General features: G+C 48.8%; 2 protein-coding genes across 4 annotated transcripts; one reads left to right on the forward strand and one right to left on the reverse strand.

The window, feature by feature from the left end:
* Nucleotides 1-415: 415 nt before the first annotated feature.
* Nucleotides 416-15384, reverse strand: HMOX2 (heme oxygenase 2). Its single transcript, XM_040973429.1, has 6 exons — nucleotides 15284-15384; nucleotides 5256-5373; nucleotides 3622-3739; nucleotides 2084-2575; nucleotides 1189-1312; nucleotides 416-1103 (listed from the first exon to the last, which is right to left on the reverse strand). The coding sequence occupies exons 2-6, from the start codon at nucleotides 5339-5341 to the stop codon at nucleotides 976-978; spliced, it is 948 nt and encodes a 315-aa protein (XP_040829363.1). The 5' UTR covers nucleotides 5342-5373; nucleotides 15284-15384; the 3' UTR covers nucleotides 416-975.
* A 3317-nt stretch (nucleotides 15385-18701) lies between these two features.
* NMRAL1 (NmrA like redox sensor 1) lies at nucleotides 18702-24476 on the forward strand. 3 transcript variants are annotated; one of them, XM_040973968.1, is made up of 6 exons: nucleotides 18702-18826; nucleotides 19122-19197; nucleotides 21681-21919; nucleotides 22207-22456; nucleotides 23544-23734; nucleotides 24178-24476. In XM_040973968.1, exons 2-6 carry the CDS (start codon nucleotides 19158-19160, stop codon nucleotides 24355-24357), a joined length of 900 nt encoding a protein of 299 aa, XP_040829902.1. In that variant the 5' UTR covers nucleotides 18702-18826; nucleotides 19122-19157; the 3' UTR covers nucleotides 24358-24476. The 3 variants fall into 3 exon arrangements, with proteins under 3 accessions (XP_040829902.1, XP_040829901.1, XP_040829903.1); XM_040973967.1 differs by lacking the exon at nucleotides 18702-18826 and adding an exon at nucleotides 18872-18939; XM_040973969.1 differs by lacking the exon at nucleotides 18702-18826 and adding an exon at nucleotides 18882-18914.
* Nucleotides 24477-24852: the final 376 nt, after the last annotated feature.

The following is a 24852-nucleotide window of genomic DNA, read 5'->3' on the forward strand; positions in this document are numbered from 1 at the left end:
TGTGAAGGAAGTAAGCTTAGACAGAGTTTAAAAGTTTCCCTACTGTTAAACCTGTTTTGGAGTAAATATTTTACAAGTAATAGTGCTATTAATAAAAACGCTTCAAATTTACATTTCTACTTTAGATAATGAATTGTTTGAATACAGATATGTACAATTTTAGTAGGAAACCTACTTTCTGAGTTAGAAAATCACAAGACCATATAAACTGTAAGGAACTCTGTGACAGAGCTGTGCAGGGTGGCTACCCTGGCGATGACGGGCACAGCGTCTGCCAGTGTTGGAAGCACAACAGGAAGGAAGATGTCCACATCTCCACATGGATACAGAACATCTTCACTCTTCATGCCTGTGGACTAAGGGGTCCAAGAGATCGCCTGAACCACCCTGTGCCAAAGAAGAAGGTAGACGCTTGCAGAGTGCAGAGTCCACTTTATTGAGTGCTGTAGCAGTTACACAAGTCAGGGAAGGCAGGCTGCAGCAAAGACTTCTCAAAAGGGCTCAGTGTGAGAGGGATGAGTTCCTGGGGCCTCTGAGAATGAGGGGAGTGCCTGGTTTCTGTCCATCCCAAAGCCCCCAAAAAGAGGCTCAGAAGTTGAACAGCCTGGTCTGGCAAGGGGTCCCTGCACAGAGCCTGGGCTTAGTGGCTACTTGCTCCCAGCAGGGAGATGACAGCCTGAAAACAGGGAATAATAAAGGAACAGCTGAGGGCCTGGAGGTGTGGAAGCCCCAGCATAGAGCTGGCTCGACGGCTGGGCCGCCCTGCCCTGCTCTACAGGGCTAGCCAGTTCCAGTACAGCATCTGGTCCACAGAGAGGATGCTATTAGGCAGAGGCCTGAGCGTCTGGCTTCTACTGGTTTCTTATTTTCTGAAACCCAGAATTTTAAAAAGTCACCTGAGGTGATGATTTAATCAGAGGTGGAGATGGGCCTGTGGTCACTTGGCAGGAAGCCCCCAGTGTGACGTGTTGTCCTTCACATGTAGTACCAGGCCAAGAGTCCTGCTGCCAGAGCCACACCAGCAGCCAGAATGACCTGGAAGCTGGGCTTCCTTAGCAAAGCCATGGCTGCTCCAAAAGGGCAGCTGCTGCCCCCCAGGGCACCTGCATGGCAACACCAGAGTGAGAGTGTGTCAGTGGGGGCCGCCGAACCCCAGCCCACAGGGAAGCTCAGCACGCGCGGGCTTACCTTTGACCTGCTCAGCATAGTAGGGACATTTGCGCACATCTCCTTTCCCATCGTGCACGGGGATCCCATCCTCTGCAGTCTCTCTGGCCAGTGCAGAGCGAGCTTGGTCCAGTTCATTGAATATCTGAGGAGCAGAGGACAATCCTCTGAGCCATCCATGAGCCGTACACTCAGAGGAGCTTGCTTAGGAGCACCAGCCAGCGCCCAAGCAGCATCTAGGGGCAGGGGTGGCACTCCTACAAGGCACTGGCTATGCTGCTGGCACACGGACAAGATGTGTGCCCTGTGCCCTCCTTTGTAAGGGCACAAAGGAAACGAAATGTGTGCTGCAGCTTTGTTTCTTCTAGTAACTGGCTATTTTTAAGCAGGAAACTTGAAAAAAAAAAAAGAGAGAGACTGCAGAAAGGCTGCAGCTAGGCAGACTCCTCCTTGGAGGCCACAGAAGAGGGCTGGCAGCATTTGTGGTCAGCATGGCACATCACCCACCCACGACCACTTCCCTTGTCCCCAGGAACTGCCCTTGGCTGTGGGAACAGAATAGGCCTCCCTAGCTTCACTCCGTTCAGACTGCTCTCTTTGGTGACTGTGCCTCCCTCAGATCAACAGCAGACTTTGCACAGCAATCTTTGTCAAGGAAATTATCCCTTCCTCAAGATCAGAATCCAATGAGGAGAGGGAAGTAGACAGTTCCACTCCCCCAGATCCCTTCACATATGGGCATCTACCCAACAGGCTTTGTCTGCTGGGAGCTATACTCAAGGTTCATGGCTTCTGGTGGCCAACCTGGTTCCTTGTCTTTCAGGCTACTGCAGCCCCTCTGTCCTAATGGCTCAGCACACCCCTGAGCAACTGGGGCACCCAGAGGTCAGGGTCCCCAGCCAGCTCCAAGCAGTACCTGCATGTTGTACTCAAAGGCCTTGTTAGCTTCCTCCACGATCCGTTCTTTGGTCTTCATGTTCAAGTCCAGGGCATTCATCCTGGCCCGGTAGAACTGCTTGAACTGCTGGGCATTGTCCACATTCTCAAACAGGTAGAACTGGACTCCTTCTCCTGTGCTGGGGAGTTTCAGGGCCCGTTGGGCTACCTTCTTCAGCACTTGGCCCCCTGAGAGGTCCCCCATGTAGCGGGTGTATGCATGGGCTACCAGCAGCTCTGGCTCATTCTGCCCTATGTAGTGGATCCGCTCCACATATCGCTGGGTAGCCTTAGAGCACTGCACCTGCTCCTCCCAGTTTTCACCAAAGAAGTATTTCATGTCCTTGGTTAGCGCCTCCTTGCGGTGCAGCTCCATGGGAAAGTACAAGGGAGTAAAGGCTGGGTGGTCCTTATTGCGGTCCATTTCCTCCTCCAAGGCTGAATAAGTGAAGTAAAGTGCGGTGGTGGCCAGCTATGGGGGAAGGGAATGACACTGTGGATTGGCTGGCAGTGTGCAAACTTACCATGTTTGAGCGTCTGGACACAAAGAAGCAGGCAGCACACTCCTTCCATTTCCCAAAGACCCAATGTTATGACCAAGTTTAATATATCTAATCAACATGCCCAGGAAGCTTTTGTCTCTTTTTTTTTTTTTAAAGACTTATTTATTTTTATTGGAAAGGCGGATATACAGATAGGAGGAGAGACAGAGAGAAAGATTTTCTGTCTGATGATTCACTCCCCAAGTGACAGCAAGGGCCGATGCTGTGCCGATCCGAAGCCAGGAGCCTCTTCCAGGTCTCCCACACGGGTGCAGGTCCCAAGGCTTTGGGCCATCCTCGACTGCATTCCCAGGCCACAGGCAGGGAGCTGGGTGCGAAGTGGGGCCACTGGGATCAGAACCAGTGCTCATATGGGATCCCGGTGCGTTCGAGGCAAGGACTTTAACCACTATACTATCGCGCCAGGCCCAGTTTTTATACCTCTTGCAGGAATGAGATAATGAATCATTTAAGACATAGATACTTTTGGAGCCGGCACTATAGTACAGAGGGTAAAGCCATCACTTGCAGCACTGGCATCCAATATGGGTAACAGTGCAGGTTCTAGCTGCTCTACTTCTGATACAGCTCCACTAATGTGCATGGGAAAGCAGCAACAGGTGGTGCAACTGCCTGGGCCCCTGCACCCATGTGGGAGACCTGGAAGAAGCTTCTGGCTTCAGACTGGCCCAGCTCCAGCCACTGTAGCCATTTGGTGAGTGAACTAGTGGAAGGAAGATTCTGTCCTCCTCTCTAACTCAGCCTTTCAAAAAATAAATCTATAAAAAAGAATATTGATACTTTTGTTTCCTTTATGTGGTTATGTCATTCCATTTAAGCAATGAGAGCCAAAGCTTAATGTAAGAAAGCATGTGGAGTGTGGAGAACAGCTCAGTCGCTCCCTCTGAGCAGCTCCTGGACACTGAGATTCCCGCCAACCCTATATGAACCCACCCTCATCTGAGAGAGCACAAACCTTAAATATTTCCTTCTGAATGTTGCCTTTCAAGAAGTCCTTGACAAACTGAGTATTTTCTGCCTGGTCATGTGCTTCCTTGGTTCCCTCCTTCAGGAGCTCAGAGAGATCAGCCATTCTGTTGGGAAAAGGAGGTTCGGGTGGGTGAGAGTGTGTGTGAGTGAGTGAGAGAGTTAGTAATTAACTAATCAGTCCTTCCTACCACATGAGTTGAAGACCACTCAGGAGCCGGCACTGTGGTATAGCAACACTTGAAATGCTAGCATCCTATATGGTTGCAGTTCAAGTTCTGGCTGCTCCATTTCCTACCAAGTTCCTGCTAATGTGCCTGGGAAAGCAGCACGAAATGACCCAACTTCTTGGGCCCCAAATTCATGTGAGACACCTAGAAGCAGCTCCAGGTTCCTCCCTCTGGCCTGACCCAGCCCTGGCTATTGTGGTCTTTTGGGAAGTGAGCCAGTGGAAAGATTCTGTTCTTGCTCTCTCTGATTCTGCCTTTCCGATAAATAAATAAATAAAATTTGGAGGGAAAAAAAAGTTTCCAAGTTGCTGCTCAGACACTGCATTCCAACAGGAACAGTACAGTCTTGTCAGGGAACACAGGGTGAGCAGACAAGCTAGTCTGCCCCAAGGACTCAGGATACAGGATGACTGTGGTCTGCTCGTCAAAAGCACACATCTGTGTTAAGAACCTGACTGCAGCACAAGTTCCGTGACCCACTTCAGATCCAGCTTTCTGCCAGTGTGCCTGGGAAGCAGCAGATGGTGGCTCAAGCACTTCAGTCCCCAGGACCCACATGGGAGACAGATGGAGTTCCAGACGCCAGACTTTAGCCTGGTCCAGCCCTTCCCACTGTTGCCATTTGGAGAGTAACCCAGTGAATGGAAGAGCTCTTGATAATAATCTCTTTGCCTAGTGCCCCATCACTCTCTGCCTTTCACTGAATGCTGTATGCTGATGCTTTTGCCTCTTTGGCCACCTAGTGGCCTACTCCCATCCGTGTTTGCTGACTTCTGCAGCCCGGCCTTTGGGAATGTCTCGGAGGCAGCACAGAAATTTCAAGATGGTTAGATTGCCTTCCTCAACATGGAGCCAGGCCCAGGTATAGGAAGATTAAGGTGACAACCAGGAGGTTGGGACTAGGATCTTGGCCTTGTGGTGCCTAACAAAATCACATCGGAAATAAGTGCTGTTTATTGTACCTGTACAATGCTTCTGCATATATTTTATTACCTTTGCATCTTACTGACTGCATTGCCAGTTTCTATGGGAACAGCAGTGAAGTTAATTAAGATCAGTACAAAACTCAGAATTGAAGAAAAATAGAACTTTCAACACAGTTTGTCATATAGATTTAAATGTTTCATTAACAAAGTATCTACTGGAGTAGGATAAAAATCAGGATAAAGCTGTGTTGAGAGATGGACAGGGCTCACATGCGTCCACACCACCAGCCCACTGTAAACAGACAAGACGCAGCCCGGCTTCTGGCCGCTTTGGATTCACTTGTATCACCACATGCCACTGCTCATCCCAGTCCCGCCACCCTCGGCCATGACCACGCCGGTGCCACCAACAGATGAACCAAGCCCTGGAAGCATCTGACTCAATGCAGCCAGCTCCCACTGCTCACCTGAGGTGGTTTTCCTTTTCCAGGACCCCAGAGTTCTTTCCTTCCGATTCGTCTACCCCTTCGGAGGTCTCCATCTCTGCTGACATGGTTGCTGAGTGGTTCTGCCCTCACTCTAGTCCTGTTGAGACAGAAACAGCTAGTGATGCAAAACACCCACAGCACCTCCCCCAACACCTGCCCACTGGCACCCCTGAGTTAGCAGAACCAGTGAAACACAAGGACAGTCCTGACACTCTGTCACTACTGAGACCACAGCAGAGCACTGACAAAGTCTGAATGTGCACAGAGTAGAAGTCAGCATTTACACTGACGCTGAATTTGTCAGTCTTGGCCTTTCTTTATAAGCTGCATACTGATTACAGAAGTGTATCCTGACTGACGAAATGAAGCCAGGTATTCAGAAGTAAAGGGATTTCCTACCTAGTTTACTGTCAGATGCTATGGTTTTTTCAATTTTTTCCTGTACATTAGAAATCCTATCTGCTGCTACATCCTTGTGGCAAAACTCTATATTCTCAGTGTTTCTTTCAAATCCCTTTCCTGCTGTCCGAGAAAGTGAGATTGTATATTTCTATTAAAGCATTTACAATAAAAAAAAAGAAAAGAAAAAAAGAAAGAAATCCTATAAAATGGCCACATTTTTAAGAATTGCTTATTTTTATTGGAAAGGAAGATTTACACAGAGAAGGAAGAGACAGAAAGATCTTCCATTCTCTGGTTCACTCCCCAAAAGGCCACAATGGCCAGAGCTGAGCCAATACAAAGCCAGGAACCAAGAGCTTCTTCCGGGTCTCCTACACAGGCACAGGGTCCCCAGGCCTTTGGCTGTCCTCCATTGCTTTCCCAGGTCATAAGCAGGGAGCTGGAAGGGAAGTTGACAGGAATCAAAGCTTGGAGGTAGAGAATTAGCCAACTGAACCATCACACTAGGCCCAATAGTCACATTAAAATAAAATAAAATAAAATAAAATAAAATAAAATAAAATAAAATAAAATAAAATAAAATAAAATAAAATAAATAAAATAAAATAAAATAAATAAAATAAAATAAAATAAAATAAATAAAATAAAATAAAATAAATAAAATAAAATAAAATAAAATAAAATAAAATAAAATAAAATAAAATAAAATAAAATAAAGCAACAACATCATGGGTCTGGCGCGGTGGCCAAGTGGTTAAGGTCCTTGCCTTGAACACACCAGGATCCCATATGGGAGCCGATTCTAATCCCGGCTGTTCCACTTGCCATCCAGATCCCTGCTTGTGGCCTGGGAAAGCAGTTGAAGACGGTCTCTCCTCCTCTCTGTATATCTGAGTTTGCAATAAAAACAAACAAGATCTTTAAAAAAATAAAACACATCATAAAGGCTTTGGAGAAGTTGGGGGGCATTTTGGTCCAGCAGTTAGGGCAATGTAGGGACCAGTGTTGTGCCATAAAATATAGGAGTTTCAAGGGGAAAGCCACCATACATACCATCAGCATCTCATATGGTATCAACTTGTGTCCTGACTATTCCACTTTTAAGATTCATTTATTCACTTGAAAGGCAGAATTACACATAGAAGCAAAGAGAGCCACTGTGCATTCACTTGTCCACTCCCCACAAACGACCCAAGAACCAGCTGCAAAGCCAGTCTCATGCCAAGAGCCAGGAGTTCATTGTGGATTCCCGCATGGGTCCAGGAACCAAGTACTTGGACTGTCCTCCACTGTTTTCCTAGGCACACTGGTGGGAAGGTGGATCAGAAATGGCTCATCCAGCCCCACATCAGGGACCCTGGGATGACATCGGGTGGCCATTCTCCATTTCTGGCTACCTATGCCATTGAGATGCTGGGTGTGTCATCCCTTCCCTGATACAGGAAGAAGAAAATCTAGAAACAATTTCTCCTAATCCTCAACCCTTCCCACCCTAATCTGTGGGCCACATGGGCATACATCCTTCTCAACTATGCAAACATTAAAAATCCAATTAAAGGGCCTGGTGCAGTAGCCTAGTGGCTAAAGTCCTCGCTTTGCATCCACTGGACTCCATATGGACACCAGTTCTAATCCCAGCAGCCCCACTTCCCATCCAGCTCTCTTCCTGTGGCTTGGGAAAACAGTGGAGGACGGCCCAAGGCTTTGGGACCCTGCACCCATGTGGGAGACTTGGAAGAGGCTCTGGGCTCCTGGCTTCAAGTCAGCTCAGCTCCAGCTGTTATATCCACTTAGGGAGTGATCCAGCGGAAGATCTTTATCTCCTTCTCTCCATAAATTTCATCTGCCTTTCCAATAAAAATAAATAAATCTTTTTAAAAAATTGAATGGACAATGTCTAAGATACTTGCATCTCATATCATAGTGCCCAAACTTGAGTTCTGCTTCTGGAGCCAACTTCCTTCTAACTCACATCCTGTTAAGAGTGGACGTTGGCCCAAGCACTTGAATCTGCACCACCGATATGGGAGACTTGGATTCAGGACCAGGCTTGATTTGTTCTGCCTGGGCCATGCCTAGCCATCGCAGGTGGGGGAATAAACCAGTGATGGAAGACTGACTGACTAATGGATGGCGTGATACCTCTTTCAGTGCCTTTTAAATACATTAATAAAATAAAATCCAACATATTAGCAGCTGCAGGGTTCCTCTAGCAGCACAACTGCCCTGAGGACAGCTCCTCTACCTGCCAGCCTTGCCCAAGGGACAGGGGGGGCAGAAGGAACTGACGCTTGGTTATGTCAGGCTGCTTGGAGCAGTTCCACTTTGGAGCAGTCAACAAGGGCCTGGCAAGTTTGTATTAGCTGCATTGTGAGTCACTAAACACGAGGCTGTCCCAGCGTGCTCAGGGCTCTGCGGGGCTGAAGGAAGCAGTAAGCAGGCCGATCAATTCCCACTGCCTATTGCAACAGAAGAGACTTCGTCAGCCAGGGAAATACAGTCCCACAACACAACAAGCTCATCCTTCATCCCAAGAGGCGTCTGCTCTGGCAGTGGAAGAGCAGTCCATTTGGGGAACTTTCCAAATGAATAGCACTGATGTAACATCAACAACTGATAGTCACAAAGACAAAACTACTAACACCGGCACCTATCAGGCCAGGTCTCCCTGCCATCCTACTGCCTTCCCAGGTCACAGACAGAGAGCTGGGTCGGAAGTGGAGCAGCCAAAAGCAACATGGGATATATGTAACTTGGCAGACTTCTGTGAGACACTTGTAGATTCATGGACTCAAATACTGAAAATTTTTTCCTGCTTATGTTAAACACATCAGGAAATTGATAAAAGTGGGGAAAATAAGCATAAAATTTGGGAGTCGATATCAGCTCTTTTCAATCGTTTTTTCTAAGGAGTTCATGTTATGAAGTCAATGAAATGAAACATTTGGTATAAGAAATGTTATTTGTATAAGAAATCTGAGCATACATATAGAAAAAAGGATAGAATTGTATTTTTTTTTACATGGATCTGCAGGAGAAAATCAATTTTGCTTTTCATCTGTTTGGTATAGCACAGCCAATTACCTTGTTGTACTTTCTTATCTGTACTTGGTGTAACTGCACTTACTTTGAAATAGTATTTTTTTGATTTATAGTGGATTGATTGCAAGTTCAAAAAAGTCTCAACTGATACTGTTATAAAAATTACTTTAGTTACCTTAATGTTGTAATCATAACTACTGATGCTTTAATGGTGCAGTAGAGTTGATAACTTCCTATCACCTAGTAAAAGCAATTGATTAATTTTGTGTACTTTCAGATCAATTATTACCAAAAATGAAAACAAACAAAAAAATAACACGCAGACAGAATGTGATGTTCCAAGGGTGATTTAAATTCATCTCTGGGCCCGGCACGGTGGCACAGTGGTTAAGGTCCTCGCCTTGCACTCCCGAGACCCCATATGGGTGCCGGTTCTATCCATATGTGCAACGGCTCATGTATCAGCTGTTCCACATTCAATTCTGCTCCCTGCTTATGACCTGGGAAAGCAATGGAGAGGGGCCCAAGTTTTTGGGACTTTGTATTCAAGTGAAAGACTCAGAAGAAGCTCCTGGCTCCTGGCTTCAGCCTGGCCCAGTTTCAGATGATGTGGTCATTTGAGGAATGAACGACGTGATCTTTCCCTTTCTGTCTCTCCTTCTCTCCATAAATACAAATTTCCAATAAAAATTTTAAAAAATTTAAAGCATTTTGGGCCCAGTGCGGAAGCCTAGCAACCAAAGTCCTTGCCTTGAAAGTGCCAGGATCCCATATGGACACCAGTTCTAATCCCAGCAGTCCTGCTTCCCATCCAGCCCAAAGCTTTGGGACCTTGCACCCAAGTGGGAGAAGCTCCTGGCTTCAGATTTGCTAAGTTCCAGCCTTTGTGGCCGCTTGAGGAGTGAATCAATGGATGGAAGTTCTTCCTCTCTGTCTTTCCTCCTCTCTGTATATATCTGACTTTCCCATAAAAATAAATCTTAAAAAACAAAACAAAACAAAAAACACCAATTCCAGTCTTGGCTGCTCAACTTGTGATTCAGCACCCTGTTCATGTGTCTGCGAAGGCAACAGGGGTGGCGCAACAGCTTGGGCTCCTGCACCCATATGAGACTGAGACAAGGTGTCTGGCTCCTGGATTGGGCCTGACCCATCCCCACTCATTGTGAACTTCTGGTGAGTAAACCAACAGACGGAAGATCAACCTCTCCCCTCCAAGTCTCTGAACCTCTGCCTATTAAGTAAATAAAACAAATCTTGGGAAAAAAAAACAAACTCTTATACTCTGACTTCTCAGGAAATGTTTCACACAAACTACATTCCTTTAATTTGAAATACCTGGGATTCAATCCACAGGACCATTGAACAAATCACTATTAATTTTCTTTAATCAAATTAGTTAAAAGGCATTAGCTTCTCAGCAATCTCAAAAAGTGACATCAGCTCAGAACTCCAAGACGCTTGCAGGCTTTTTTATGGGGAGAGCAGACATGCTTATCGCCCGATCATTCAAACACAACCTGGCAAGTCGGCAAAGCAGACACCAGGAAACACAGACTCCGGGCTCATAAAGGGACCTGTAGCCAAGCACTGCTGGTGACGAGTGGGACTGGTCTTCACACCAGACCGAACTCAGTACAGGACCTGCCCCTGTTCTCTGACTGCCACCTCCGCTATTTGAGAGGAACAGTTCCCAGAGCTGTCTCCTTAATCCCTAAGGGACACGCAAGTGGGGATTTGTCAGCAGATAGAAAAGCTTTAGAGATCTGAGTGCACAGAAGCCCTGACTGAAACCTACAACTTGCCACAGACCAATAGCAACATTAGAACTGGAACAACTAGCTACAGAGGGGTCTGTAACTCCTTGTACTTACATGTGACTGTGTAAGGGATAAGCCAGAGAAGGTGATTTATTGTTCAAGCAAGAAAGTTAAGTGTGGGGCCCGGTGCGATGGCATAGTGGTTAGAGTCCTCACTTTGAACGCTCCGGGATCCCATATGGGGCCGGTTCTAATCCCGGAAGCCCAGCTTCCCATCCAGCTCCCTGCTTGTGGCCTGGGAAAGCAGTCAAGGATGGCCCAAACCTTGGGATCCTGCACCTGTGTGGGAGACCCGGAAGAGCTCCTGGCTCCTGGCTTCAGATTGGCTCAGCTCCAGCTGTTGCGGCAACATAGGGAGTGAATCATTGCACAGAAGGTCTTCCTCTCTGTCTCTCCTCCTCTCTGTATATCTGCCTTTCCAATAAGAACAAATAAATCTTTATTAAAAAAAAAAAAAAGTTAAGTGTGAACCAATAATTTCTGAGAAATAAGTGCTGGGCCTCCTATGTAAAGGTCCAGGAGCTGCTGCCTATTCCCAAAACACTCACCTTGGCTTGCTCAGATTACACAGCAACCCAAGCAGACCACTCCCCGCTGAGGTCTACCTCTGTGTCATGGAGCACGGCTGGCCCCAAAGGGGCAGACTGCATGCCTCACCATTCATGCCGAGGCACTGGACAGTGTGGCCTGGGGTTCCAGGGCATCGCTACACGGAATCCAGGTCACAATAGGATCTGCACATCCCTATAGCACCCACAGTCATAGTAACGACTGAGACACAGTATCTCATCTCAAGGTCCCTGGAATCCAGTGTCAAACATTTGTTAAGTATTTCAAATCTAAACAGATCTATCCCTTTGTCTCCTGAAGATTTACTGTGCCTCAAAAATGTCGGCGTGATGGACAGAATATATGTTAATGTAAACTTCTTGATAAATATCAATTCTGGGAGAGGTGTTTGGCAGAGCTTGAAAAAGACCCTTGGAAAGTCTTTGCCCTATTCAAACCTTTTCTTAACACCCTGCACAAAAGACGGTATAGTGGGCAAAACATAAAAAATATTAAAAATAGGGCCCAGCACTATAGCATAGCAGTTAAGGTCCTCGCCTTGAATGCCAGGACCCCATCCAGGATCCCATCCAGCTCCCTGCCTTTAGCCTGTGGCCTGGGAAAGCAGATGAGGATGGCCCAAAGCCTTGTGACCCAGCACCCGTGTGGGAGACCCTGAAGAAGCTCCTGGCTCCTGAGTTCAAATCAGATCAGTTCCAACCACTGCAGCCACTTGGGGAGTGAACTAGCAGAGAGATCTTTCTCTGTCTCTCCTCTGTGTAAATCTGCATTTCCAATAAAAACAAATAAATCTTTAAAATATATTATTTTTCTCTCTGTAAAATTTATCTTTCAAGCGAAAATAAACGAATCTCAGAAAAAAAGGCAGCTAAAACTGCATTAAAAATTTACTTCTTTACTTGAAAGGCAACGTGACAAAAACAAGAGACAGATCTTTCATCCACTGGTTCATTTTCCAAATGGTAGCAATGATACAGGCTGGGCCAAACCAAAGCTAGGAGCCATGCGAGCGGCAGGGGCTCACACACTAGGCCATCCTAGGCTGCTTTCCCAGGCACGTGAGCAGGGAGCTGGATCAGAATCAGAGCAAAAGAGTTTTAAACAGCCAGTTCTAAACAGCAGCCAGCAGCACAGACAGGTGGAGGCCTCATCAGTGAACAGCAGCTCCGTAATGCCAGCCCTGCTTCATTTAGTTTTTAGTTCACTTCAAACACTACTACTTGAACCCTCTCCCAACTCACACTGAGTCTAGCCCAGAGCTCTCTGCACTGTGAACAGCTGCAGCGGACAATAGCTCCTCCGCAGCAGTATGGAGTGGTCTTGCTGCAACAACAGCAAATCAAGCATCTACAGAAGATGGCTATCCTTGGCAAAGAGACGACACACACTCTCATCAACATTAACAGGCTCACTAAAGACAACTAACTGGCCTGGACTTCAAATAGCTTTCACTCTAGAGACAGAGGTAGAAATAAGACACTTCAACACAGCACAGCTTTCCACAAACACTAACCGTGTGGTACAGACAACAGTGCCTATGTTCCAGACTTTCCATAACAGCTCTGATTCCAAATATCATATACCACCAACCTTTCTGGCACTCCTGAACGCTAAAACACTTGGAGCCCCAAGTTCAGAAAAAAAAAATACAGTGACAGCTATTACAAGTTATTCAACTAGATTAAGTAAAATATGATACCACATAACGACAGAATGTTTTTTTTTTCAATCAGGTTAGCAAATTTTTCTTTTTTTTTTTAAGATTTATTACATTTTTATTGCAAACAGGAATTTATTTATTGCAGACAGGAAGAGAGACAGAGAGGAAGATATTCTGTCTGATGATTCACTCCCCAAGTAACAGCAAGGGCAGATGCTGCGAAGATCCGAAGCCAGGAGCCAGGAACTTCTTCCAGGTCTCCCATGCAGGTGCAGGGTCCCAAGGCTTTGGGCCATCCTCGACTGCTTTCCCAGGCCACAAGCAGGGAGCTGGATGGGAAGCGGGGCTTCCAGGATTAGAACCAGTGCCCATATGGAATCTCAGCATGTGCAAGGCAAGGACTTTAGCCACTATAGCCACTAGGGTACCATGCAGTACCCTAGATGCCTAATTTTAACTCTGCAGTTAACTATAGCCAATAATATACAAGAGGGCAATTCATAGTTCATGTTTTTCATTTCTTCTTTGAGCCAAAGAAATTACAGCTGAATTCTACATTTTACACTGCAACATTCAATTCTCAGTTTCTAAAATACCTTCCTCCTGGAGCAGCAATATTCCAGATTTTGGGACAATCCTGCACAGAACCCAACTATCCTATGAGGACAGCTGTCAAAATTAAAATAAATAGGGCCCGGTGCCGTAGCCTAGCAGCTAAGGTCCTCACCTTGAACGCACTGGGATCTCATTTGGGCGCCAGTTCTAATCCTGGCAGCTCCACTTCCCATCCAGCTCCCTGCTTGTGGCCTGGGAAAGCAGTAGAGGATGGTCCTAAACTGTGGGACCCTGCACCCACATAGGAGACCCGGAAGAGATTCTTGGTCCCAGCTTCAGACTGGCTCAGCTCCAACCGTTGCGGTCACTTGGGGAGTGAATCATCAGACAGAAGATCTTCCTCTCTGTCTCTCCTCCTCTCTTTATATCTGCCTTTCCAATAAAAATAAATAAATCGTTAAAAAATTAAAATAAAAATGAAGGTAGCCTAAGCTGTGTAGCTGCACAAGTTTTCAACAGCCTTGCTGAGGGGTTGGCTAAGGACAAGCAAACGCTCTTTTCTGTAATTCATGTGTCCGACACAGTCATTTCTAGAGAACCATAATCCTGACTCCAGCAGCTCAACAGCACCTCAACTTCCTGGTTTAAGCAAGGGAAAAAGGGAAATGAAATTAAACAATGGAGGAATCACAGGATTTCCCAGTTGACATGCCCAGTTTGATAAAGTCTTTGAATATGCGTGAGTTTCTAAGGCCCTACAGGTTCCCACATCCTAATCAGATATACAGACAGGAAGAGAGACAGAGAGGCAGAGTTTCATCTTAGGTTGTGTATTTGAGAACTTATTTTCCAGTTTGATCAAGTGCACTTACAAACGCCATGCTGAACTGCGAATTCCTGAGAAACAAAGACCATGTCTTGTGATTTTCTTTTAAAAATCTAATAAAATAAATGAGTTATATTCTTTATCCTCCCCTTCGAAAAGATGCTAAATATTTTACTAGTTAAAGTTTAATCCAAAACACATAGGCCAAAAGCACTTCTCCCTCTACTTGAGCAGGCCACTACGGGCAGGCAGGGAAAGTCACTTTAAGCAGCAGGATCCATTTCTAATCTTTGTAATTCCATTTAGACAAGAGCCAAAAACTTGAGGCAGGCTCAAGTGTCACCTTGGCCAGTAGTGTCACCTTGGTTGTGGGACGCAGGTGAGGTCAGCTCAGCACTGACCCCTTTCACGCGGGAGGAAAACTTAAGTGGTGTCCGGGGGGTTCCACAGGAGAGTCCTACGCGGCATCCACCGCTGCACCCCACCTTGCTCGGTTGAGACTGCCATCCACGAGCTCCAGGAGGATGAGCGCCCACAGGCCCCTCAACATCCTGCACTTTGCAGGCAGGCCTCGGGCCACGCCCGTGTAAGGCGGTCCCCGCGGCTTTGCCAGGGCGAGTGACAGGTCAAAACTCCCGGTCCCACCAAGTCACGTCGGTGATTCAAGGGGCACTTCCCACTGCCGTGACTCACCAGACAAGGAGAGAGCGCACGCAGTGCCAGCGGGGCCGCCACGCCAGGCTCCCATCTCAGACCCCCGCGGCCGAGGCCGCAATCCCGCCGGCTCCACCAAGCTGCGAGCGACCCCGGGGTCACCTTAAGCGAGCACACTGGGAGGCAGTGGGCCCAAGGAAGACATCCCGCCAAGGGGCCGCTCGGGTCTCCCCGGGCCCGGCCCAGACGTCCGGGGAGCGGCTCCCGGGCTTTCGCCCTCACGCACACTCATCCCGCCGGCCCCGGCCTCCCGTCCCTGTCCCCTCCTCGCCCCCTGCCCGCTTCCGGCCGCTCTCTCCGCCACGCTCCCCAGTCAGGCCAGCATCGGCCCGCCGAGCCCAGCTCCTGAGGGCCCGGGACGAGGCAACGCCTGCCGGGAGGGCCGGACTCGGGGCCCGGAGGGCACGGGCCAACTTACCCGCCGCCAGTCCGCTCTGCGCGGACGCCGGTTCCGCGGCCAGCGAGCCCGTCTGTCGTCTGTCGGCGACTCCCTCAGGCTCAGCCGCCGCGGCAGCCGGGACAGCGGGAGGGCGCGAGGGCGGGGCGACGTCGGCACGCAGAGGGGCGTGGTCTGTGGTGGCCACGCCCCTGCGCGAGGCGAGATGCGCCTGTCCCCTTTGGGCTCCCATGGCAGCCGGAATGTGTGTGGGAGCGCGTCTGGGCTTAGCGTTCTTCTCGCGCAGGGTCCACTCAGGCATGTCTCAAGTCGAGCCTGACGCCTCCCGTTTGGTCACTTGCCAGTTCAGCTGATGTCTTCGCCGTTCTGCTAACCTTGAACCTCCATTTTTTTGACCCGGAGTTCGTGGTTTCCTGGCACTCCCCACCTTACCCTACCCCGAGTGCTCTAACCACTAGGTTAGTTCCTTGTAACCAGCTCCAAGATGATATGGAAACTGCAGGAGTTAGTTTTGACTGTGATTAAATGCAACAGGGCAATGATCTGGCTCACCCTGATTGATTCACACAAACCCTAGCCAAGTGGTGTTCTGCCTCTGCCCTAACAAAGCTCTTGTGTTGGCGTTCCCTTTTCGCTCAGGCCTCTGGAGGACAGAGCAAGGGTAACCCAGTTGAGAAGGGTTTAATCTCTCCTCCATCCTGCCTACTGGTTCCACAATGTCTGGCTGACGGGTTCAGGCCTTAATCACAGCTACCCCTAAAGATTTGCGGCTCCTCCAGCATTATCTGGGAAACCAGCCCCCATCTTGGTTGCCTCAACCAAAAGCTTAGACCATCCTTATCATGTGAAACAGCAGTGCTGGAGACAAGAGGCTGAAGATTAAAGAAGAGAGAATGTTCAATCTCTCTGCTCAGGATTTCGGGTTTTTGGTCACACCTACCCTGTTCCAGGTACCCTGGCCTCCAGTCATTTCCTTAACCTTCAATTTATCACAATTTACCACAGATAAAATGACTGTTGGTGACAAGTCCTCCAGCTCACACACATTCTATTTCTGCATCAGCCTTCTGAGAAAGACAACGTTTGTTACTAACTACAGCCCTGTAAGAGAAATGGGCAACTCATAGCAAGGAACAAATCAATCTCCCTGCACAGAAAGGAGTTTGGGAATTTACACAGTTAGGGGAGAGGGGGTGGAGCAGAGAGAAACAGAGTGATAGAACATGACAGGCCCAAAGCCTTGGCACCCTGCACCCACGTGGGAGACCTGGAAGAAGCTCCTGGCTCCTGGCTTCAGATTGGCTCAGCTCCAGCCGTTGCAGGTTGCTTGGGGAGTGAACCATCGGATGGAAGATCTTCCTCTCTGTCTCTCCTCTCTGTATACCTGTTTTTCCAATCAAAATAAATAAACCTAATTAAAAAATCTGTTCAGATCTATGGAACTATATCATAAAATAATAATAATATGAAAACACTGTTCAGATTTAACATGAGTGTATGCTTTGATATAACAATCCTACTCAGAAAAACCCTTGCAAGCAGTTAGAGGCATACACAGAAATGCCACTGAAATATGTAAAAAAAAAATATGCCTGTTAAATAAAAATTACAGAATTCCACTCTTCCAGATAAAACACTTCATTACAACCCAGCAGACTCAACTCAAAATCGGACCAGTCACTGACCCCAAATTCCCACGTCCTCAAGCTGCAGAGAAACTGTTTATGTGACCTTCCAAGAAGTCAAGACTAGAAAAAGAAAACAAGCAGGGAGCTGATAGGAAGCAGGGCTAAACCTGTATTTTGTAGGTCTTGAGAACAGGAACTGCCCCCAGGGAGCTCAGCTTCTTCTACCTGCCTGTCTCAGTACAACCCTTCTGCCTTTCGGTGTTTTGTTTTCTTTCTACATTCTTCAGGCATTTTCTAACTATGAAGCAGACCACTCCTGCTGGACTCCCTGTGTAACTGCGCACAACACCTCTTCCTTTGCACTTTCATCTTCTGTTTCACAAAAGCTAACTGCTGAGCTTGGGGCTTATTGGAAGATTTGTTCAATTCAACACATAAATCATGCCTGTTTGAAAATTCTAGAAACTAGCCATGAAAAGCTGTTAAAGTTACAAAGCAATCTGGCCTACTCCGGTCAGCATGACCACAGGATTGGATTGGAGCATGCAGGAAAATGGTTAGACCAGCAGAACTCTGATAAGGAAGAAATGTACACCACTAACAAAAAAACAAACAAACAAACAAAAACAGCCCAAGTGCAACACAGAAGCCTTTAGATGACTACAAAGAAAATCTTTGCTAGAAACCTGTCTGATGGCCTCCTTAAAACAAAAACAAAAGCCTTTGGCAGGGCAGGGTGGGAGCAGTGCTGTGGCATTGTGCGTTAAGTTGCCACCAGCAACACAGACATCTCCCACAGATACCAGTTTGAGACCCTGCAGTACCACTTTCCATCCAGCTCTCTGCAAATGTGCCTGGGAAAGTAGTGGAAGATGCTCCAGGTTCTTGGGCCCAGCCACCCACATGGGAGACATGTATGAAGATCCTGGCTCCAGCTGGCATGCACATTTGGGGAATAAACCAGCAGATGTAAGATCTCTTCTCTGTCCCCATCACCCCATTCACTTTCCTTACAAATAAATCATAAACTCTTACAAAAAAAAATTTCAGCCAAAGTACAAAAGTCCAATTTGTTGTGGCCACATGCTCATAGGGTACAAAGGTATGTCAAATGCAAATGGCAATTATGGGCATTACAACAACATCACTAATCAACACCCCATACCTGAGGGATAAAAGCTCCCAATCAGAGGTGCTGCTGTTGGAATTAAGTCCCCACCTGCAATGCTAGCATCCCACAGCACAGCACCATTTCAAGTCCTGCTGCTCCATTGCCACTCCAACTCTCTTCAATGCACTGGGCAGAGAGCAGGGGAACTGTCCCAAGTGCTTGTGTCCCTGCATCCATGTCGGAGACCTGGATGGGGTGGCCGGCTCCTACTCCAGCTCTGTCCATTGCGGCCACCAGGCAAGTGACCCAGAGGATGAAAGCTGGCTCTGTCCTCCCTCTCTCCCTCCCTCTTACGCTCTGCAATCCGGCTTTTCAAATAAAGATAACATAAACTCTTTTTTTAAGTGAATGAAGCAACAGACAGAGCTCGAGGCGATAAGAGTCGCACGTAGACTTAATTATCTTTAGGAGACGCCCCATTTAACAGGCTTGTTTTGTTTTACTTGGCCGGGCGGGGAGCTCTCTCGTGTGTGTCCGGGTCACGTCCAATTCACAGAAACTCCAGATTCCCCGCGCCCAGGGGGCGGAGCCGGGAGGAACCATTCGAGCCAGCGCGGGAGGGGGGTGAGGAGGGTCTGCTGGGCGCGGAGTCGGGGCGGACGGCGGGCGATCCCAGGTCCGGCCGCCGGCCGGAGTCCTTTGACACTGTGCAGCCGCGAAGAGCGGTTTTTGCTACGGTGGGGCTGGTGCTCCGGGCAGGAGCCAGCGTCCTGCGCGGGACTGCCATGCTGTCCCCTCCCCACAGTGGTTTCGGCTGTGAGCTAGGTTAGGGGTCCCCCCATTCCCTGGAGGCCCTCTCACAAAGGGGCCTAAGCGAGGAGGTCCACCAGGACTTTTTCTGCTCCAGCCTGAGGTTGATCCCTTGTGTCGCTGAGGGGGTGGGGGACAAGGACTAGGGTCTGGTACAAGGAAGGCGGGGTCCACGCTGGAAAGTTTGGGATGGGAGAGGATGGGGGTAAGAGGTGCTAGGACCTGAGGGCCTGACCGCCTTCCCGTGCAGGGAGTCCCGGGCTGCCACACCTGGCCAGGTCCTCAGCTCCCCGCGTGTTTCCTTCTCTAGACCTCTCGGGATTGCGTGCCTGCAGCTCCAGCCCTCATGACGGAGAAGAAACTTGTGGTGGTTTTTGGAGGTACAGGTAAGTCAGAGAGCCCCCAACCCCCGCAGCCTGGGGTGGGGCTGTGACTGTGGAGGAGGGGGATGCCCCGGATTGCTTTTCAACTTAAACAAACAAACAAACAAAAAGATTGTGGGCAGTTGTGCTGCACAGTACGCCCTCGATTTGGGATTCGTCATCTCACGTGACCATCATTGGAGTCCCTGCTGCTCCACTTCAGATGCAGCTCCTCCCAAGGGTGTGGGAAAGCAATGGGAGGCAGGAGGCTCAAGTGGGAGAGTTGGCAAGTTCCTGGACCCTGACTTTGCGTCATTTGAGGAGTGAACCAGCAGATGAGAGATCTCTGTCACACTGCCTTTCAAATTAATGAATAGATATTTTTAAGAAATAAGGTACACAGAGATCGTCCATCCGCTGGTTTACTACTCAATCACCTGCAACAGCTAGAGCTAGCCGAGGCTGCAGCTGGAAGCCTGGGACGTGCTGCGTGTTAGCAGAAAACTGGAATTAGAAGGTGGAGCCAGCTCTTAAATCCAGCAACTCAGAGTGGGGTGCAAGCCCTTAACTGTTGTTTAAACATTATGTCAAATATCTGCCCCACTTTCCTTGAATCTGTATCTGCAGAATTAGTGGGTACTAGTGTGAATTACTGGTTATGTGGTAACCGTGTGGTTTAGCATTTTTGAGGAGATGCCAGAATATTTTCCAATGGAAGACCTTCTGACTGTTGATTCACTCCCCAAGTGGCTACAACGGCCGGAGCTGCACCAATCTGAAGCCAGGAGCCTCTTCTAGGTTTCCCATGCAGAAACAAGATCCCAAGGCTTTGGGCCACCCTTAACTGCTTTCCAAAGCCACAAGCAGGGAACTGGACGGGAAGCAGGTGTGCTGGGATTAGAACTTGTGCACCTATGGGATTCTGGCATGTGCAAGGCAAGGACTTCAGCCACTAGGCTACTGTGCCAGACCCGGCTCTACCATTTTACCTTTCTTCCACCAGGTTAGAAAGTTTAGTTTTTACTCCTTTTTTTTTTTTTTAAGATTTATTAATTTTTATTGCAAAGTCAGATATATAGAAAGGAGGAGAGAGAGAATGATCTTCCGTCCAATGATTCACTCCCCAAGTGACAGCAACGGCCAGTGCTGCTGCAATCTGAAGCCAGGATCCAGGAACTTCCTCCAGGTCTCCCACACGGGTGCAGGGTCCCAAGCCCTCGGGCCACAAGCAGGGAGCTGGATGAGAAGTGGAGCTGCCAGGATTAGAACTGGTGCCCATATGGGATCCCGGCGCGTTCAAGGTGAAGACTTTAGCTGCTAGGTCACCGCACCAGGCCCTCTACTCCTCTTTCTTTTTTTTTTTTTTTTACTCCCCCCCTCTACTCCTCTTTCTTAACAACTGATTAATATCTGTGTTATTACCATGGTAGCCCTACTTTTTTTTTTAAGTAAGACTTATTTATGTGAAAGAGCTATAGAGATTTTCCATCTGCTGCTTCAATCTCCCAATGGTCCCAACAGTACCAGGCTGAAACAAGGGCCCAGACATTCTGGCCATCTTTTTCTGCTTTCCCAGGGGGCGTTAGTGGGGAACTGGATATCAAGTGGAGTAGCTGGATTGCCCATTCCAGAGGGGAGCTCCTGATTCTTGTTTCACCCTGGCCTCATCCTGGCTATTGTGGACATTTTGGGGAGTGAACTGGTGTACGCAAGATCTATCGCTTTTCCTTCCAAATAAAGAAATCTTTTTTTTTTTTTAAAGATTTATTTTTATTTTTTTATTGGAAAGGCGGATATACAGAGAGGAGAGACAGAGAGGAAGATCTTCCGTCCGATGATTCACTCCCCAAGTGAGTGCAACGACCGATGCTATGCCGATCCGAAGCCAGGAGCCTCTTCCGGGTCTCCCATGCGGGTGCAGGGTCCCAAAGCGTTGGGCTGTCCTCGACTGCTTTCGCAGGCCACAGGCAGGGAGCTGGAAGGGAAGCGGGGCTGCCGGGATTAGAACCGGCGCCCATATGGGATCCCGGGCGTGCAAGGCGAGGACCTTTAACCACTTGCGCCACTGCGCCGGGCCCTGGGCACTGGTTCTAATCCTGGCAGCTCCACTTCCCATCCAGCTCCCTATCTGTAGCCTGGGAAAGCAGTCGAGGATGGCCCAAAGCCTTGGGACCCTGCACCCGTGTGGGAGACCTGGAGGAAGTTCCTGGCTCCTGGCTTTGGATTGGTGCAGCACTGGCCATTGTGGTCACTTGGGGAGCGAAACATCAGAAGGAAGATCTTTCTCTCTGTCTCTCCTCCTCTCTGTGTATCTACCTTTCCAATAAAAATAAAACTTGAAAAAAAAATAAATCTTTAAAAAAATAAAATGATCATGTAATGATTTAGTGAGAATCATGCATGACAAGTCTCCTGGGAATGTCTCGACGTGTTGGAACACTTTGCCCAGCACTGCCCCTCATTGCATTATTGCTATGTTACCCTGACTGGACCCTCACTGTCCACAGGTGCCCAAGGGGGCTCAGTGGCCCGCACACTGCTGGAAGATGGGACGTTCAGGGTTCGAGTGGTGACCCGGAACCCCAGGCAGAAGGCAGCGGAGGAGCTGCGGCTGCAGGGTGCAGAGGTAGTACAGGGAGACCAGAATGACGAGGCCAGCATGGAGCGCGCCCTGGCCGGGGCTCATGCCACCTTCATTGTCACCAACTACTGGGAGAACTGCAGCCAGGAGCAGGAGGTCAAGCAGGTAAGGCTACAAGGAGCTCCTGGCTCCCAGCCTTGACTAGCAGCATTCCTGAATTCTTCGAAGGCTCTGTGGGAGAAGGTGGCTGTTTTGCAATCTCATACTTTTCTTGAGGTGTACAGTTCATTTCTCTAAGATGGAGTTTTTTCAAGCAGAAGAGGGGGTTCTCTTGCAGGTGGGTCTCTCTCCTAAATTCATGAATGTTGGCAACTCTGTGATTAGGACATTGGGACTCTGCTGGGTATCCTGATACCTGCCTCTTGTTCTTGTGAATTCTCTCTGCCCACCAGGGGAAGCTGCTGGCTGATGTAGCCAAGCGCCTGGGCCTTCACTATGTGGTGTACAGTGGCTTGGAGAACATCAGAAAGCTGACAGCTGGAAGATTGGCAGCCGGCCACTTTGATGGCAAAGGGGAGGTAGAGGACTATTTCCGGGACATTGGCGTTCCCATGACCAGCGTGCGGTTGCCCTGCTATTTCGAGAACTTCCTCTCCTACTTTCTGCCCCAGAAAGCCCCAGATGGAAAGAGCTACTTGTTGAGTAAGTGCCCCAAGGCAGATTTGTCATCTTGTGGTATCATGTGTGGCAGAAGGCGGGCATCTCCTCAGATGGCACAGCTTCTTGTCCTGAAAAGTGGGCATGACTGATGTTTGTGGGAACCATGGGTGATGGTGAGTGAGGTTCACTTGGAGAGCTGTGCTGAGAGGAGAACGGGAACTTGTTAACTTCTTCAGCAGGAAGGAGACGCAGGGAAGCTTGCTGTTCTTAGTGTCCTTTGGCAAGCTGTAGACGAGGGCTGGATGTACTGGCCCCAGCCACGTGTATTCTGACAGCTACTTCTAGACTAGAGCAGACCACCACAGAGGCTGAGGGCAGGGGGTGCTCTGCACACCCCAGTCGTCCTTTCGTGAGGCCGCACGAGTGACCATGGCCAAGGCAGTTGTACCTGCCTGGCGAGCGGACTGGCACCACCCTTTGGAGTGTGTAGAGCTGCTGTGTTGAGGCCTGTCCTGGTCTCTGTGGCTTCATCTCCTTAGGCTCCCTGGGTGGTCTGAGGCGCCCACTACATCAGTCTGTCCCCATACATGAAGGACAGCAGGAACCAAGCACTGCCTCCTCATCTGCTGACATCTGAAAGGTCTCCATTCATTTAGCAGTTTGTTTACTTCACTCCTGAAATGGAGTTATCCTGGTGGGGGGTCAGCTGCGATTCCTATAACAGCTGGTGTGGACCATATCCACCTATATAGTTTCCATCCCTTAGGAATTTGGGATAGGACAGTGTCACAGTGGGGCTCCTGAGCAGCAGCTTCACTCCTGGTGGCAACTGTCACACTGTCTTCCTTTTGTCCTTTGCTCCTCAGACTTGAGTGGGATGGGTAGGCCTGGGTTCCTGTTCCTGGGAATGAAGTAAGCTAGGCTCAGCCTAACCTACCAGCCATGGCGGCAGCAAACGCTTTCCACTATTTTCTTGAGCAGTCCCACCGCAGCTTCCACAGCACTAGACTCTCAGACCTGGCCCAGGCGGGCTTGAGTGCTGATCCACACAGAAGCTGTCAACTCAAGGATGCGAAAACCAGCCTGTCCTCCCCTGACAGGCTGTGCCCCTCTTCTCTCTGCCCCACAGGCCTGCCCCTGGGGGACGTGCCCATGGACAGTATGGCTGTGAGTGACCTAGGTCCTGTGGTACTCAGCCTGCTCAAGAGGCCAGAGGAGTATGTGGGCCAGAACATCGGGCTCAGTGCCTGCAGACACACGGCAGAGGAGTACGCGGCCCTGCTCACCAAGCACACTGGCAAGGCAGTGCAGGATGCCAGGGTGGGTTCTTCCTGCTGGGGGGACTCCCACAGGGCTTTTGGGTTGTGGGGAAGGAGGGTGTAGGGCTGCCCTTCCTCCTGTCACTGTTTCCATGTGTTTGGTGCTGCTTCTGGAGAAAAGCATCAGTGACATTTCTGGCTTCTGTGTCTGACCAAGTAGGAAGGTCTCCAGGAAGTCACGGAGGATCTCTGTAACTGCCTTTTGAGCAAAAAAAAAAAACCCAACCACACATCTTTAAAACAAGGAAACAAAACAAACAAAAAAAAAAGACTAGACCCCAAAGTGACTCAGAACACTGGTTTCTGAACTTGAATCTTTTTAGTAAAAAAGCTTACAGATGACCTTGGCAGGGGAGAACCTCAGTGACATGGGGCTTTGTCTCCCCTCGGCTGTCCCCATGGGGCCCTAGAAGGAGCTGAACTAACGGGCTCTTCTGCTTCTAGACCACTCCGGAGGAATACGAGAAGTTGGGCTTCCCTGGAGCCCAGGACCTGGCCAACATGTTCCGTTTCTATGCCCTGAAACCTGACCGCAACATCGAGCTCACCCTGAGACTGAACCCCAAGGTCCAGACACTAGACCAGTGGCTGGAGCAGCACAAAGGGGACTTCGCCCAGCTGTGACTTGCCCAGCGTGACCCCCAGCTGGGGAGGGAGGTGCAGAGACACAATTCATCTTTTCTTGTGTTACAAAAGGATTTAAAATAAAGCCATTGTTCTAGCACATGGCCTGCCAAAGAAAAGGGCTCGTTCTGAGACTCAGTTGTGGGTGTGGGGCTCCCAGCTCCATGGAAATCCCAGGAGGAATCAAGTACTTGATGTGTGGGAGTGGGAGCCATGGAGGCCATTTCAAAGTGACATGATCACTTGGTAACTGAACACACACGTGACTTCAAAGTGTGCTAGGCTTAGTCCACCACATGCAAAATGCAACCAGGAAGACCCAGCCCTTCTCTCCCAGTTCCTATCTTCACCTTTGTCCTGGAAAGGAAGGTACAAAATAGTAGGTGACCTCACAAAGTCCCCTCTAACTGCTCTACATACTGTGGACTACCCACAGCAAATAACCTGGTCTTTTTTTTTGTTTTATTTTCAATTTATTTTTATTGCAAAGTCAGA

This window comes from Ochotona curzoniae, unplaced genomic scaffold (assembly GCF_017591425.1).
Source record: "Ochotona curzoniae isolate NIBS_2020 unplaced genomic scaffold, NIBS_Ocur_1.0 contig_2321, whole genome shotgun sequence".
Classification (NCBI taxonomy): domain Eukaryota; kingdom Metazoa; phylum Chordata; class Mammalia; order Lagomorpha; family Ochotonidae; genus Ochotona; species Ochotona curzoniae.

Bases quoted from the DNA above. Each gene is read 5' to 3' on its own strand.
- HMOX2 (XM_040973429.1), bottom strand. From the start codon at position 5,341: ATGTCAGCAGAGATGGAGACCTCCGAAGGGGTAGACGAATCGGAAGGA. The intron at 1,313-2,083 runs GTACTGCTTGGA...TCTGCTCCTCAG, and splicing joins CCTTTGAGTACAACATGCAG to ATATTCAATGAACTGGACCA. The intron at 1,104-1,188 runs GTAAGCCCGCGC...GTTGCCATGCAG, and splicing joins CTATGCTGAGCAGGTCAAAG to GTGCCCTGGGGGGCAGCAGC.
- NMRAL1 (XM_040973968.1), top strand. From the start codon at position 19,158: ATGACGGAGAAGAAACTTGTGGTGGTTTTTGGAGGTACAG. The intron at 19,198-21,680 runs GTAAGTCAGAGA...CACTGTCCACAG, and splicing joins GGTGGTTTTTGGAGGTACAG to GTGCCCAAGGGGGCTCAGTG. The intron at 22,457-23,543 runs GTAAGTGCCCCA...TCTGCCCCACAG, and splicing joins TGGAAAGAGCTACTTGTTGA to GCCTGCCCCTGGGGGACGTG.